At 42.6% G+C, this 15,883-nt stretch overlaps 1 protein-coding gene across 2 annotated transcripts in view; it reads right to left on the bottom strand.

Annotated features, from left to right (window-relative positions):
- Positions 1-1,038: 1,038 nt before the first annotated feature.
- SNX19 (sorting nexin 19) overlaps positions 1,039-15,883 on the bottom strand; it is a 41,728-nt gene continuing 26,883 nt past the window's right edge. The window contains exons 9-11 of one of the 2 annotated variants that reach the window (XM_047691723.1): positions 5,513-5,697; positions 4,201-4,288; positions 1,039-3,131 (exon numbers count right to left, since the gene is read on the bottom strand). In XM_047691723.1, the coding sequence (XP_047547679.1) occupies positions 2,999-3,131; positions 4,201-4,288; positions 5,513-5,697 (406 nt within the window). In that variant the 3' untranslated portion in view covers positions 1,039-2,998. The remainder of the gene's footprint in view (positions 3,132-4,200; positions 4,289-5,512; positions 5,698-15,883) is intronic. The other variant, XM_047691727.1, reaches the window with a different exon arrangement.

Genomic DNA, 15,883 nt, shown 5'->3' on the forward strand with positions numbered 1-15,883 from the left:
CCTTACAGGGTTGTGTATGGGTTAAGTGAGTGACTCCAGGTGAAGTGGAAGTGCCTCATGTGGTGGCTTCAGCAAATGTTCTCCCTTACAGCTGGTTCCAGATATTTTTAGAGTACCATGGGGGAGCTGTTAATGTTGTACAGATGATTATGATAATAGACATTATCTACTAACACTCTTTCTCTGCTACTTCCTTGCTAACATCTATTAGGTATCTAACTTTCCTGGAGGGTGGCCTCCTCTCTGGTTGTGGTGGTGGGGGGGGGAATATTGTTGCAAGTAATGCCATTTTCAGTAGCTGTGGATTGGCTTAGGGGTGACATTTCTGGCCAATGTGAAGAGCACTGTTGAAGGACTTCTGGGAAAAGGTTTCCTCATTCTTTAAAATAAAAAACAAGGAAGAGATGACTGCTCTTTCATATTGTTATATATGGATGTGATGCTCTGAACTGCAGCAACCATGAAGGTAGGTAGGCATTCTGAGAACAGTACAAGCATGTCTACAATGGCAGAGGGACAGATGGGAAGAACCTGGGCCCTTTATGAGGTCAGAGTTGCTGAATCCATCAGCCCCTGAGGCTTACCTACTCAGGTACTCGTTTTATGGAAGAAAATAAATTTCCTACAAGTTTTCCTTCAGTCCAGAGCATCCTGACTCATACAGCCATATACACATACTTTTATTCCACCCAGGACCTAACAACTGCTGCTGGGTTCCATGAGCAAAGAAAAGAGTAGCAACTGGAAATGAATGTGCTGGGTAGAGCCAAAGAAAAATCATGATGTCCTGGTTAGTGCAGACCCAATTCGTCATTGCCTTTTATCACTCTCTCAGCTGGGAGCATCTTTTCTTGATACCTGTGTCTCTCTCCCAAGTGCTGATCTCCTTTGTTGACTGTGCCTGCTACCAAAACTTGACAAGTGGGTTTTGATTATTTCCTTGGCGACATCCATGATTTTCCTTCTAGGCAGGAGGGCCTGAGGACAGCTTATGTGTGTGTTTTGGGGCTCAGGCAACAGAAGTGGCATCTCTTATGTAACATGAAATAAAAGGAAGTTGTCTTTGGGGTAGAAGTGTTAAAAAATTACTTAGAATTTACAGCCCCAGGGATTTTGTGGTGTGTCAGCTTACATACTGGGGCTCTGTGTGACATCTGAACCAGAACTAACAGCAGAGATTCAAAGCAATGTAGGTGGCTGAGTACGTATGAGGAGAGAAGGTGAGTGGGCATGAGCTGGCTACTGCATCTCTCCCGAAGGGCAACCTGGCCTGAGCTGAAAAAGGTGAAGGATCGGCTTCAGTAAGTGAGGCTGAACTCCCTGCCATCCCACACTCCTGCAAATACTTACTAAAGCTGGAAATGCTGAGCTCCTTCTGCCTGTGAATATCCGGGGTGGGAGAGCTCTGGAGCCATAAAGTCATTGTAACAATCATATTTTAAGGCTAGAAGGTGCCATGAGACATGATCTCATTCATCTCCTTGTCCTTAGGCAGTAATATTCGACCTAAAGCCTTCCAACCATAGCAGAACACATTTTATGGTTAAAAGCCTCCAGAGGGGGGGAAAAAGTATAAGACTGCACAACTTTCTCCCATAAACCACTTTAATTGTGTGCACATCATCTACTTCAGAGTCTAAGAGAACCTGATGCCCATTCTAGACCCATCCCATTCTCATCAATTTAATCCCAAGATCCCCCTCCAAATGGGAGGATCCATAATTCAGTGACAGCAGGACACTAACAGGCAGGCGCAAAGCTAAGGGATGAGGGGGCAGAGGTCTCCCGTGACCTCCTTAAAACTTTTCTGTCAGCTACTGACATGCATTTAACGTCACGTTGTCTGCCTCCTTTCCTACCAACAATTTCTCCTAATTGTTCCTTTCTTCTAAGACACTACAGCATGATATAGCACTTTTGCCTTCATCTTCGAGTGTTCTCAAAGACTAATTAGATCCTTAAAGAACAAGAAATAAAAAGCTTTTTGTGGGTAATCAATTCCCTGCAGGTTGGCTAATATTATCGGCTCAGTTTAAAAGTCCCTCACTGGAGACTTGTGAAGACAGAAGCCCATAGCCCCCTGGGTTTCCTACTCTTTGGGCATTCCCAGTGTCTCCTTTCCTCTTGGAAGCACTGGGCTGAATAAGCAATCTGCCATGCGATTCTGCTGAAGGAAGAAGAGAGATGGTCACAGAGACTGAAACTCAACTGCTCTTGGAGAGGGCTTAGGAGTAAAGCTAATAAATAAAATCTTTGATGCAACTCTCTTTTAGGAAAGGGTGTGGAGAGTGGGGTGGATCTACCAAGAAGCTTTGGCAGTCTGCTTTGAAGTCTTCTGAGCAGAAAAAAGTGTAGCCACCCAGGGAAGCAGCCTTCAGTGACATCCTCCATAGGGCTGATGTGTTGGAGAATAGTCAATCACCAAAAAGTCCCTTGAGAAATGTTTTCCCTCCGTCTTCTGGAATTATTGGGAAACTAGACAGAACTTGGGGGGGGGTCTGGTTTCAGGAGTGGTCCTAAAAGAAACTGCAGTTTCCTGGTAAAAACAGAGAGCTCCAGAAAATTGTCTGTTCCTCCAAGAAATTTGGCTATCAGTTTTCGCTTGGTCTATCTATAGCTTGTGTGTTGGTGGATTAGGAACATGTATGCACAGGGCCAGGCTCCTGGCCAACAATCTTAGGGAAGAGGGCAAAGGAGAGGCAAAAGGGGCTCATTCTTCTACCTCACAGATTCCTTTTCCAGGATCTACCCACCAGCAACAATCTGAACAGCACAAAAAAGTACGGAAATGGATATGCATACGATTGGTACATATTTCCCCCATCATCTGCTATGTTACCTGCCCTGTGGAATAAAGCTGGGGGAGAACTGTGCCCCTGGGACCCTAGGCCTTCTGAGCGACAGTCCAGCTGCAGAGGGCACAGGTTCCTGACTGGCCGCGGGGTGGCACAACAACCCTCCTTTCCCAGCCTTCAAAGAATGGGTGAATAACCTACGCCTAAGGGGAGACACCCATTCTCTTGGGGCTGCCTGGGGTATCTGAGGCAGAGGTGGTTATGGTTGACTCCTCAACAGAGGCACTGAGATCCAAGAATTCCAGGATGATGTCCCAAAGGCAGTAAATCAAGTGCCTGAAACAAATGGACAGAACAACTTAGAGGGTCCGGCTCAGTCAACAGACACCAGATCCTGTTTATGACATTTATTTTCCCTTCCCCCCACCTTGTCCATTACTGATATCCTTAGTGAACTCTAAATTTCAATAGCCTGATGAAGCCTCTGCCATGAAATAAAAGTTTGGTGAATAAAGGTTATGACCCCAGTGAAGGTGGAAACTGAACCTGAGACTAAATTTCAGGAAATTCCACATTTATTTATATAGCTACCTTAGCACATCAGCACTGTCCTGAAGACTGTGAGGGAGGGAAAAATCCTTGTGATATCAATTTATTAAGAATTTTCAGAGCTTCTGACTATGGCTGTTTCTCATAGTTAATCATTATAGATCTACAGTGACCTTACAGGCAATGAAGCAAAAGCCAGCACCCTTGTGTAGTGACAGTTAATAGGTACAGTCTGCTTTGGAACAGAGTTGGAGAAATGACTGGAAGTCCTGAATACTTTTCAGAAGCATTGGTATCCCAAGGTACCAGCAAGGAAAATACCTACCTCTTCTGGGTTATTCTAGGGGTGTTCACTCAGTATTTCTGGGTCCTTTTATCAGAGCCCAACCTCATTATCTTGTCTCCTTCCTATTAAGCAAAGACAATTCTTGATTCTAACACTGAATCAGCTTTGTGGTGAGGCCTTGAGCACAGAGCTGAAAATAACCATCCAGCCTGTGGTACACAGGCTAGGGGATGTTCTTATAGTGTTCACAGGCAAGTGTTGAAAGAATTGCTAAGCACACTGAATAAGCCTGGAGGGTGACAGGGCATTTTCAGTAGCTCACATGGGGGCCTGCATCGAGTTCTTCCACATGGAAACAGTGGCTGGCCCAACACTGGCCCACTGCAGCATGACAACCTGCTCAGAAGCAGGCAGTGTGTACGGACCTGGACATCACAACCGGCAGTCAGGGCAGAGAAAGACTGCAGTTCTATCCACCTCCATGTGGGCTGCTCACTTAGAATCCATGGACACCTGAGACCAGAGATGGCTTCAGCGGTAGAGACGCTGCATACATGCCTTCCACCCTACCTGTTGATAAGGGGCTGCTGCAGTGACTCCAAGACTAGACTCCAGCTCAGCCGGCATCTGTTCACCCCAAGGATTTCTACCACAATATCTGAAGAGGAAAAAACAGATGTGGTTTCAGCAGTAACACTGAAACCTGAGATTCTAAGGAGATTATCTCCTGATATCTACTATCTTATCCAAACTGGGAACTTCTGGCAAACTTCTGAACCACACAGCCAAACTAAAACAGGGAAAAGCTAAGAAAAGTGTTTCTTAAGTGTTTAAATAAGGATGGACCTGAAGAAATAATTCTGTAACCTGTCACTGTAGGTACGTCTGATTTAACAGTTAAGGGTGGAGAACAGAGGTTGGTAAGAGTAATGACATGGATGGAACTAGAGGGTATTATGCTAAGTGAAATAAGTCAATCAGAAAAAAACAACTATCATATGATCTCACTCATATGTAGAATTTAAGAACAGAGGAGCACAGGGGAAGGGAAGGAAAAACAAAACAAGACAAAATCAGACACGGAGACAAACCATAAGACTCTTAATCATAGGAAACAAACTGAGGGTTGCTGGAGGGGAGGGATGGGGGGATGGGGTAACTGGCTGATAACACATTAAGGAAGACACGGGATATAATGAGCACTGGGTGTTATATGCAACTGATGAAGCCCTGAACTCTACCTTTGAAACTAATAATACACTACATGTTAATTAACTGAATTTAAATAAAAAATAAATATAACAGAAAAACAAAAGTATATAACATTGTCCTAAGAGCTAGCCATTCACTACTATACCCTCATTACCACAGCACAGCCATCGGTAACAAACTGCCTTCCCAACCTCCTAAGACCCTACAGAAAGTAAAGAAAAAAAACCCTCTTCAGAGCTGGTTTTTATCTACTGCTAAAGACCATATGCCTTATTCAACGACCCCAATTTATCAAGGCCGAGCTTCTGTGGGACATATCATTTTCTTCCCTGGTCCAAATCCCATGAGTTGGCAGAGAACCTGAAATCTTCATCTGCTGGGAATAGTTCTGAGACCTGCCTCTGTGGTGTAGGCAGAGCTGTTATTACCTCATATCTGCAGGATTCTCACCTACTATTTATGGTGTGGTCACAGTGATCCTTTCCATTCCCTCAGCATCACTTGAATGAGGGGGAGAAGAATCACAGCTCTGAGCATTTACCTATTAGCCTGAGAAATGGTGGGTCAACAGATTTTTGAGTCTAGGTTTCTGAGGGGTGTGGGGTAATGGTGGCAAGGCAGGATGGGAAAGGAATAATTATCAGTATAACCAATCTCATTGTTGAATTACCTGGCAGGATTCCCATCAGGCTCTGCAAGGCCTGTTCTTCAGCAGCCACTTTCTGCTCCTGGGTCCTCACAGGCCGTGGACACTTCGGTAAAACCCCACCAGGCCAAATGGACTCCTGAAGAAGCTGGAGGTACTGCACCCAGCGCTGTGGACATGTTAGATTAGCCACTTGCACCTCTAGCCACCTGTGGTGGAAGAGAGGAGAAAGGTCAGATAAATCTGAAGGAAACACCACGGCAAAGGAGGTGAGCAATAAGAATAGGGCAAAGCGAAGGGAGTGCCAACTCTCACAAGTGACACCAAGCCAATTCAACAACTTGAGGCCACAGAATTTGAAGATGAGTAATAATAATAATCTTGTTATTTACTGAGTGTATACTAGGAGCTCCATGTTGTATTAGGGGTTTCACAGAACAGAGCACTAGAAGGGCCCCTGTCCCTGGGCAGGACTGGAGCTTGCCAACTGTCCTCTTCGGAAGCACTGTCCTCTCAGCAATGTGCACACACAGCCTTCACAGTTAAGGGTTTGATGATTTTACACAAGTTTCTCTGCTTTGCCACCCTGTCCACTTCTAGCTGCTCTTCGTGTCCCTATGAGCTGTTCTGAGAGTACCCTTCATCTGTCCTTTGCTCATGGAAGTCCTCTCACTGACGAGTCCCTCTTCTTTCCAGAAGTCAGCTATTCTCGAAAGACCTGTTGAACCCCACCTCCTCCACAAAATTCTTCTTGATCATTCCAGCCAGAAGTGCTCCTCTTTGTCCCCTCAGACCCCCTCTGGCACTTAGTTCTACAGCATAGGTTTGGAACTCATATTTTACATTGGAGCAGAAATTATTTCCTCATGTGTTTACAGCTCTACTTTTCCAACTAAATTATAAGCATCACAAGAGTTCTAGGTCTTACACTTTTTTTTTTTTTTAAGATTTTATTTATTTATTTGACAGAGAGAGATCACAAGTAGATGGAGAGGCAGGCAGAGAGAGAGAGGGAAGCAGGATCTCTGCCGAGCAGAGAACCCGATGTGGGACTCGATCCCAGGACCCTGAGATCATGACCTGAGCCGAAGGCAGCGGCTTAACCCACTGAGCCACCCAGGCGCCCTAGGTCTTATACTTTTAAAAAGTTCCCCACAGTGCCTTGGTGCTCAAGAGATGTTTGTTGACTGATTGCAATTATTCTTGTTATGATGAAAACTTCCTCCTTTATCTCACATTAAAAAAAATGAGGCAATAACTTGGAGGGGGCAAATCAAATCTGCAGTTCCTGCAGGGCATTTTCTCTCTCATTCTTTATTTGTTCCTGCATGTTTTCAGAGCAATACGGTTACTAGCTGAGGTTCATGGCTGCCCACGGCCTCCTTAGTATGTAGCAGGGCTGAGACTGGCAGGGCTCTGCCTGTAACGGACGGACCATCAGCCATTAGTCTGGTACTACACCACGTGGCAGCTCATGCCACTGCTCCTATACCCGAGTTACTTGTCACCCGTCCAAGAGCAGAGGGGGCTGCCAAGGCAAACTTTATTTAACCTCCACTCTGCCAGACAGTCTGCATTCCTCTCAAGCTAGGCATTCCAGCCTTGGGGGCTGCAATCCCCCAGGCCGAGGGCTCACAAATGATTCTAAGAATAGGAAGTCTGAAAGGTAATGGCAGGGCAGGAAGGCAGACACTGATGGAGATCAAGAGCGGCACAAAGCTGCTCTTGCCCAAAATAGCCATCACGATCGTATTTGTTATTATTAGGGCTTCATCTCCTTTTTATAGGGCTTTTCATTCAGCGAGCCTAAGACGCTTGATGAAAGGGATCCAGTAGCAAGAATTTCTGTTCCTGTTTATAGAAGAGGGTCAGCAAAGGGAGATGGATACGATGCCCTGATCAGATTCTCTGCAGGGGATCAGGTGACCCAACTCTCGTTCTTCACCTTGAGCCACAAATGCTTGTATGACTTCTGCTAAGGTGAATGACACGCACCAGGGTATCATCTGAGTGACTGGAGGGCGGGGGCGAACACCTGGAAACCAAAATCTTGAAGTCCTTCGAAAAGTCAGGAGAGTCTTAAGCCAGAGGCCTTCAGCTGGAATTAGTTCTAGCTCAGTTCTCATTCACATTTGCACAGTGTGCCCTGACTCTTGTCCTATGGGGCCACTGATGCCTGTGACCCCACTCTACAGAGGCACCTCAACATCCACTCAATCCTTCTCAGAACAGAATATTCACCAGTAAATCTGGGTACCTCAGTCATCTTCTGGGCTTGTCTTACAAGAGAGGAGACTGACTGTTTTGAACTACTGTTAATTCACCTGACAGGAACAGGCCCCTGTGCTGCACCATGGCAAGGATGTCTGTCCTCTTTGTTTTCTTCCATTGTAACTCAGTGACTCAAGCACACCAGCGGGGTGCAAAACAAATTTTAGCATGTGGCAAAATATGAATGTATAAATGTATATAAATCTACAGAACAAAAGCTTATTAAACTCTAAATGGGAATGTTGGGAAGAAGAACCAAAGTAGGAAAAAGTAAAAATAAACCCTTTGATGATGAGGATGAGTCAGTGAGTCAAGACAAGTTGCGGGCATTAAGCAGAACTGACAGAGAGAACTCAAGTCTCCAAGTGAATGTCAGCTGCTGATAAAGAAACTGTCAAGCACTATAAAACCCTGAGGCACAGAACTGATCAACAGAAGGCTCTAGAAGAGTCTGTCCCAGGAATGTAATGAACATAAGAAAATATAAGACTTGTGCAAACTGGCAGAAAAGAAACAAAATGCACGTCTAGAAAGAGGCACATAATGTAGAATGTGGCTTCTACCTATGAAGTACTATGGTTTCTGTTAGTCTTACTCTTCTCCATACCCCGAAGGCGAAAGACGTCAACCACACACCCTGGTACTGTGAAGATTTAAACATTCACCCTTTTCAGGATTCTCCTCTTGCCCAGGTTCCTCCCACCCCTCCTCCTCCAAGAACAGGAGGCTTTCTCCTGGATATCTGGGGTTAGCCAGGTTTTATTTCCTAGCCTCAGGCAGCCTATGGAAAAGAGGCAGGGCAGCAAAGCTTTCTCGCTCACAGAACTTCTGAGGTATACTCTCTCGTCATGGGTGATGAGCATCCCAAAGTGGAAGGAAAAAAGGATACAGCCGAAACCAAGAAAATGACCATTGCCGACTACTTCTACAAACCAAACTGCCCTGCCCCTCAGACAAAACAGAAACAAGTCTGTGAACTTTAGAGCAATTTCCAAGGCATGTTTTATTATTCCACAAAATGCCTTTTTTAAGTGGTAAATGGCCAGATTCGGGGATCCGGTATTATTTGCCTTGCCTAACACCTAGCATAGAACCAACAACTGATAACAGTGAAGAGGGCAGGGCTTTCTTCATCCAATGAGCTCTTCTACCTCTTCCATCCCCATTTCCTTTCCTCTTATTCTATCATCCTTCTCCAGAGTGTAGTGCCACACATCCTACCACAGTGCTTTATCTAGCCTTATTAATTCCCTTCATCCTGCTCAGTTCATTCTGAAAACGGGTTAGAGCAGATAAGGTGAAGAGATTAACACTGGAAAATTAAAAAACAGACTGACGCCTTAGCTTCTTATTAATTCCCTTCATCTCTCTATTCCACATGTTGTCTTTCTATTCTTAACCTACAAGTGGGAAAGTTAAAAAGAAATCTGTGTCCCTATAGCCTCTCTTGAAGCAAAAGGAATGGAATGCGTGTGTCTGAGGTCCAACGTACCACAGAAGCTTTTCCAGTATCAGTTTCTGGAATCTGTTGGTACTGCTCACAGAAATCTAAAGTTTCAAGGTGGATAGACACACATATCCCTTGGTTTATTTATTATAAATTATTTATAAGAATTCATTTACTAAATACAAATGTTATTGTTTATGTAATTCAAGACTCATGAGATAAATACGCTAAAATAAATATGGTAGAGACTAGCCACAAATAGCATTGGTTTTAGTTTCTACTACTATTCCAGTTCTGATATTAGATTTATAGCTATCTCTCCGCCTACCATCCTACCTTTTTTCACCATTAAAAGAAGAAGAAAAAAAAGCCAAACCAGGTCTGTTCTGTCAGGATGTCCCTGGATGATTCTGAGCACAAGGCAGCCTTCCTAGTGGGCCTAGAGATAGCCAATAAAATGAGAAAAAAGCAACAACAGACTGACACAGAGATATTCAAGATCTTCTCTGATGCCAGACATGGAAGGAGGGAGGATGTGGAGATGAGGGCTTTCCACTACACTGGGAGTGCATGTCCAGTCCGTGTTCACAGGAACCTGGTCTGAAATAGCTACAGATGGAGGAATGAAGCAATAGCTAAAAAGGAGACAGTTTAATGCAGGGCTTAAGATGGCACCTCAAGGGGCGCCTGGGTGGCTCAGTGGGTTAAAGCCTCTGCCTTCGGCTCAGGTCATGATCCCAGGGTCCTGGGATCGAGCCCCGCATCTGGCTCTCTGCTCTGCAGGAAGCCTGCTTCCTCCTCTCTCTCTCTCTGCCTACTTGTGATCTCTCTCTGTCAAATAAATAAATAAAATCTTTAAAAAAAAAAAAAAAAGATGGCACCTCAAGGTTAGAAGAAGGTCATTTCCCATCAAAACAACAGAATCAAATCTCACGATTAAGGAGAAAAAGCTTAATAGGGACCATGTTTAATCTAATTACCCATTGTCCCTTCACTTCTTTGCTAAGAGCTGCTGTGGCTGAGTGATGAGGGGTCCACGGGGAGGATCGTGAAGTCATAACACAGAAAATATTCCTAACAGCAGTAACAATCTTCTAACAAAAATGCCTGGTGCAGTCCAAACGAAAGAAAACAACAGACTTATTCCTTGTACCCTTTTTATCCATCTGGCTACCTCTGTAGGCAACCCAAGGGCAATTACACTTCCACCTCATTTTCATGTATGAAATATGGTTCAAAGAAAAAAGAGAGGGTAAAAGAAGATCAGGTTAAAGCTCCTACCATTCTAAACAGTTTTACAGTAGAAGTGTCAACTCATTTTATTACCTTTAGAGTAGAGTCTTCCAACCCTGGAACTACTGACATTTTGGACTGCTAATTCCTTGTTGTGGGGGGCTGTCCTGTGCACTGTCAAATGTTTAGCAGAATTCCTGCCCTCCCAGGTACCTCTTGTGTAACAGTCAAAAACGTTTTCAGACGTTGCTGCGCATCCTCTGTGAGGCAAAATCATCCCCAGTTGGGACTCACTGCCTTAGACTTAGGATGTTGGAAGCCATGTGCTGGGCCATTTCCAGTCACTTCAACTCTGGTGGCTGTAGCACATCATTTCTCAAACTGTGGGCTCAACAGCATTAGAGGCGGCCATGCACTCAACACTGTAGTTTGTGACATTTAAAAACAGCTAAGCAGAAATAGATGAGAAAACATGAATGTGTATCTCATGTTTCGGGACCCTCTGTTTAATATATGGATGTTTATATGGTTCTAGCAGATATATTTGTGTGTGCTTGCATGTACTATGTGGTCACAGTGGATCATGATGTAAATGTATTTCCTACTGTGGGTTGAAGTTTAAAAATAGCAAGAAAAACACTGATATAGTATAAGGAATTAGGAGTTCCCAGAAAAGGGGGGAAAAGCCCAAGCTACATTTTTAGCCTCCTGGAAACACTCCCCACCTCCACCCACCCCCAAGTACCCTGTAAAATGTTTACAATGCCATAGATCGTGAACATTGTGTTCTGTACCACAGTCCTAACACAGTACTACAAGTATTTGCTCATTAAATCAGTAACCCCAATGCATAGGGTGGAGAGAGAGGAGATCTTGAGGGTGATGTTGTGGATCCAGGGCATTTCCCATTAAACAAGCTGTTTTTGCCAATGTCACACCTGATAAAAGTAACACTTCCAGTCCCTCTGATTCCTTTCCCAGGCCTCTGCCTTCCTGCCATGGCCCCTTCTCATGTTTACAGACAGTTCCTCCTTGTCAGCTCTCAGCTCTAGCCTTCTCAGTCCTAGAACTGGCCAGGCCCAGGTTACTCAGCTGTGTCTGAGAAAGTTCAGCATTGTTGCCCTCTGACTGTGTATCTAGGTCACCATCCTTTCCTGCCTTGTGTGGGGAGAAGAATGAGGAGGAAATGAACTTCAAGGGCAAGAAACTCCTGCTTCTTTTTCCCAATAACTATTGTGAAATCTAAAATGGCTCAGAGACTACACAATTTCTTCTTTGATTTTTGCTTTCATGTTTTAAAACATAGATCCACATCTTTAAAACATGTGCTTCAAGGGAAGACTACATACTGCCTAAAAACCATGCTTTAAGAATCTGAGTTCCACACTTCTATATCTAGCCACAGTTTTTGTTTTTGATTAGTAACGTACAAGTTACAGCTACAAAATTAATAAGCATTAAGAATTGAAGCATTCTGAATCGAGGAAGGAAATTAAAGAAATCATCTGTCTAATTTTAGAGGTTATTTATTCCAATAATCTCACCTATTAACACATGAAAACAGAGAACCAAAAACAAGCACTGCTTAGCAAAAGGCTTATAGGAACATACAACTTCACAGCTGGAAGGAAACAGGTGATCCCTACCTCACCTCCTCCCAGAGTCTAAATCTCCTGAGTAGCATCATGGCAGAGTCAAGGGTTCTGGTCCATGAATGCAGAAAAAGTTGGGCTTTTATCTTAGCTCTGCCACCAATTAGGAATGTGACTCTGGGGATGTTGCTTAAATTCCTGAAAAGGATAACTACAATTTATGAGAGATGCTCCTTAAATACTGACAACCAAAATCAGCCTCATTGTAACTTCTGGTCATTGTTCTTACTTCTACCCTCTGGAGTTAATGGGAAGTACTAAAGTTACTAGGTCAAATCTCTTTCAAAATGGACCAAAGACCTAAATGTGAGACCTGATTCTATAAAACCCTAGAAGAAAACAGTCAGTTATTTCTTTGATGTTGGCCATAGAAAACTTTTTCTATATATGTCTCCTCAGGCAAGGGAAATGAAAGCAAATTAACCTATCAGTAACACACTGAAAAAAGCCCTTTTGCACAGAGAAGGAAACAATCAATAAAAGGACAAGGATACCTACTGAACGAGAGAAGGTATTTGCAAATGATATACCTGATAAGTGGTTAATATCCAGAATATATAAAGAACTCACACAACCCAACACCAAAAAACCCTAAATAACCCAACTAAAAATGGGCAGAGTTCCTGAAAAAACATTTTGCATTTTTAAATTCAACTGTTATTTCTCCCCTAAGTCTCTTTTATAAGATATACATCCTTGATTCTGGCAACATCAGAGTTGAACACACAGAATGCACTCAATAAAGTACTGAAGAGAAATGAACCATTCCTCATCCTGGTTCCATCCCCTGGGTGTGTGCTACTTTTTATTCTCTCTTAAAATGGAGTACCCAGAACCAAACATAACCTCCAGATGTGCCCTGACCAGCAAAAGATGAAAGAATGCAGAGGATTAGTGCCTTCCTTGTTCCATACACTATACTTCTATTAATACAGTGTTGGCTTTTTGGGCACACACTTCAAAGCACTGACTCATACTGAGTTTTGCAGTCAACTAGGACCCTAGTTCCACATATGTACTTTAACAAGAAAATCACATGCTCCTCTGTTAAGCCTGGTCTTGTCCTTCTGCACTTGTGCAATTTTTTAAAAAATCTAAATTCTGACTACAGTTCTTTCTATTAACTCCATCATGTTGGTTTTCACCTATTATTCTAACCTTTCAAATCCTGATTTTTGTCACCCAGAGTATTAATCATACCTCTGATGTTATTGTTACTTGCAAATTTACTGATGAAAAAATAAGAACAAGAAAAATGCTCTATCACTAGAAATCTCCCTCCAAGATGACACAAATTTGTTAGACAGATACTCTTGGGCTAAAGAAACTCAACTAACCATGGATCACTTAAAAGTCCTATATACAGTCTGTTGGGGCACCTGGGTGGCTCAGTCAGTTGAAAGTTGAACTCTTGATTTTGGCGCAGGTCATGACCTCAGGGTTGTGGGAGCAAACCCCGTGCTGGACTCCGTGCTCAGCGCAGAGTCTGCTTGGAATTCTCTGTCTCCTTCTGCCCCCTGTCCCACACATGCTCTCTCTCTCTCAATAAATAAAACCTTTTTTTTTTTTTTTTAAAGTACTACAGTCCAGGCCATGTATGTCCATTTTGTCCACATGGATTTTATGAGAATATGGCAAAAGTTTGTTGAAATCCACCTACAATTTAATAACCAATGCATTCCTTTACTTTAGTGGCTTAATAATCCTGCTAAAGAAAGAAAGAAACTATGCTAATCAGGTTGGGCACATTCTCACTGAATACATACTGATTTCTGGGGCTCGCCATTTCCCTCTCTGCACATGTTCACAAAACATCTATTTAATGATCTGCTTCAGAAATTTCTAGAGATAAATGTCAGGGTCAATGACCTGTATCCATTTTTTAAAAGGCAAGATATTTGTCCATCTCCAACTTTTTCAATGATCTTAGGTCTTCAATGATAAATAAAAATTTTAAGTTCTGTAGAACATAATTCATCTGGATCAGGTATTGGAACCTTAAAATAGGCTAAGTGTTCTCTTATTTGCATTCCTATTTTAGTCTTCTAGTTTAATCGTATCTGTCCAATTCTTGTCAAACCATTTTCCTTGACAGAAAAAAACCTAGAAATTAGGCAGCTTAGCAAAGAGACTAATTCACTTAAGTTGAATAAATGAATAAATGATTTCTCAATGTAGCCAGTGACTACTACAGCACCTGTTTCAAAAGATTTACCTGTATTTTCTTTGCTGTTTTTTAAGTCTTTTTTCCTAACATTTATTCACAACTTCAACTCTGAGTTTAAGCTTACTGAACACCATTCTCATTAGTTTTATCACTACTATTTTGCATTATTCAGTATGTGTCCTCTCCTCTGTCTCTTTTTAAAAGTATACACTGGTTTCATCTGATCTTGATTCTTTCCTTTCCTCACTGGAATTCTGTGTTTAATTAGTTTATTTCATTTACTCCACACATATAGGTGGAGCTTCATGTAAGTGCCAAAAGACTAAGATTCTAAGGTTTTGTGGGAGGGGATCTTACTTAATTCATTTTGATATTTTCCTCAGCATTTACTATAATAGTGCGAGTCATACAATAAGCTATCCAGTACTGAATGAATCAATCTTATTCCACAATTCCCAGTGATAACTTTGAGTGTTAGAATTTGAAGTTAACTCATTATTATTATAGCCTACAAAATGGTATTATTTTTTCTCATGCTCTGTTCTGTTCTGTGAATTTTATTAACCTTTCATCTACCTCCACTTTCCTGTCAGCTGTTTTCCATAATATCCAGAGTTAGCTTTATCTCAAAAAAAGTTTTTTTTTCTTTTTTTAGGCTTCTTGCTCTTCACTGAATTGAATGGTCTTCTGCCATGTATATTCTACTATCCTTGAGTATGCTCTATTTGAGTTGGGAATCTGCCTTGTGAGTTTCACGTGCCAAAGAACAGAAACTCTGAAAAATTTCCCTTTGTACCAGCTTATACCATTTTACATTTTCCTTTTGCTTCCAAAGACAAAAGAACTTGCAGATAAAAGAAAAGATGAAAAATACAATCTGGGCTCATGGGTCCTTAAGCCTTATATCAATAAATCTCAAAATTACTAGGACTACAGTCCCTGCTTCCTCATGTGTTGTCATTTATTTTTACACAAAAGGAGATTATAATGTACTGATCTGATAAGCAGCCACAGACTTTTAATCACATGTCAGATATGCTGGGCAGAAAGATGCTCTATCATCCTCTTAGCTATGCGTCTCAAGCTACATGGTAGAAAATGGGAGTCATCCTTGGTTCCTCCTTTTCCCCATTCCAAATCTACCTACCCCCCTGTAACACCACAGAATTACTGAAAAATATCTAAAAACTAAATTTAGGTGATGCTACCTCCTCCATCTCAGGCACTCCTCACCCTTTCCCATTTTTATAGCAATTCCTCATTACCTTTCATTTCTACCGGGACAACCCTTCCCCTAACTTGTCTCCCTGGTTCTAACTTTGCCTCCTTCTATTAGTCCTCCAGTGCATTATTTAAGTGATTTTCTAAGTTACAAAGGTGGTCCTGTCACCACCTGTTTGAATTTTGTAAAAGGCTTCCCTGCAAACGGGGGCTAACTTGATCTCTGAATGGCTCACAGGCTCTTTATGAGTCAGCACCTTCTCCAGGGTAACCTGGTCCCTCCTGTTGCACATCTTCTATTTCTAATCATACCTGTCATCTTCGAGTAGCACAAATCTGCCAGGCTGTTTACTGCTCTGCCACCAGCACTCTTTTCTCCAACGTCTGCTCACAACTTCCCTTCA

This window comes from Lutra lutra, chromosome 10, assembly GCF_902655055.1.
Source record: "Lutra lutra chromosome 10, mLutLut1.2, whole genome shotgun sequence".
Lineage (NCBI taxonomy): Eukaryota > Metazoa > Chordata > Mammalia > Carnivora > Mustelidae > Lutra > Lutra lutra.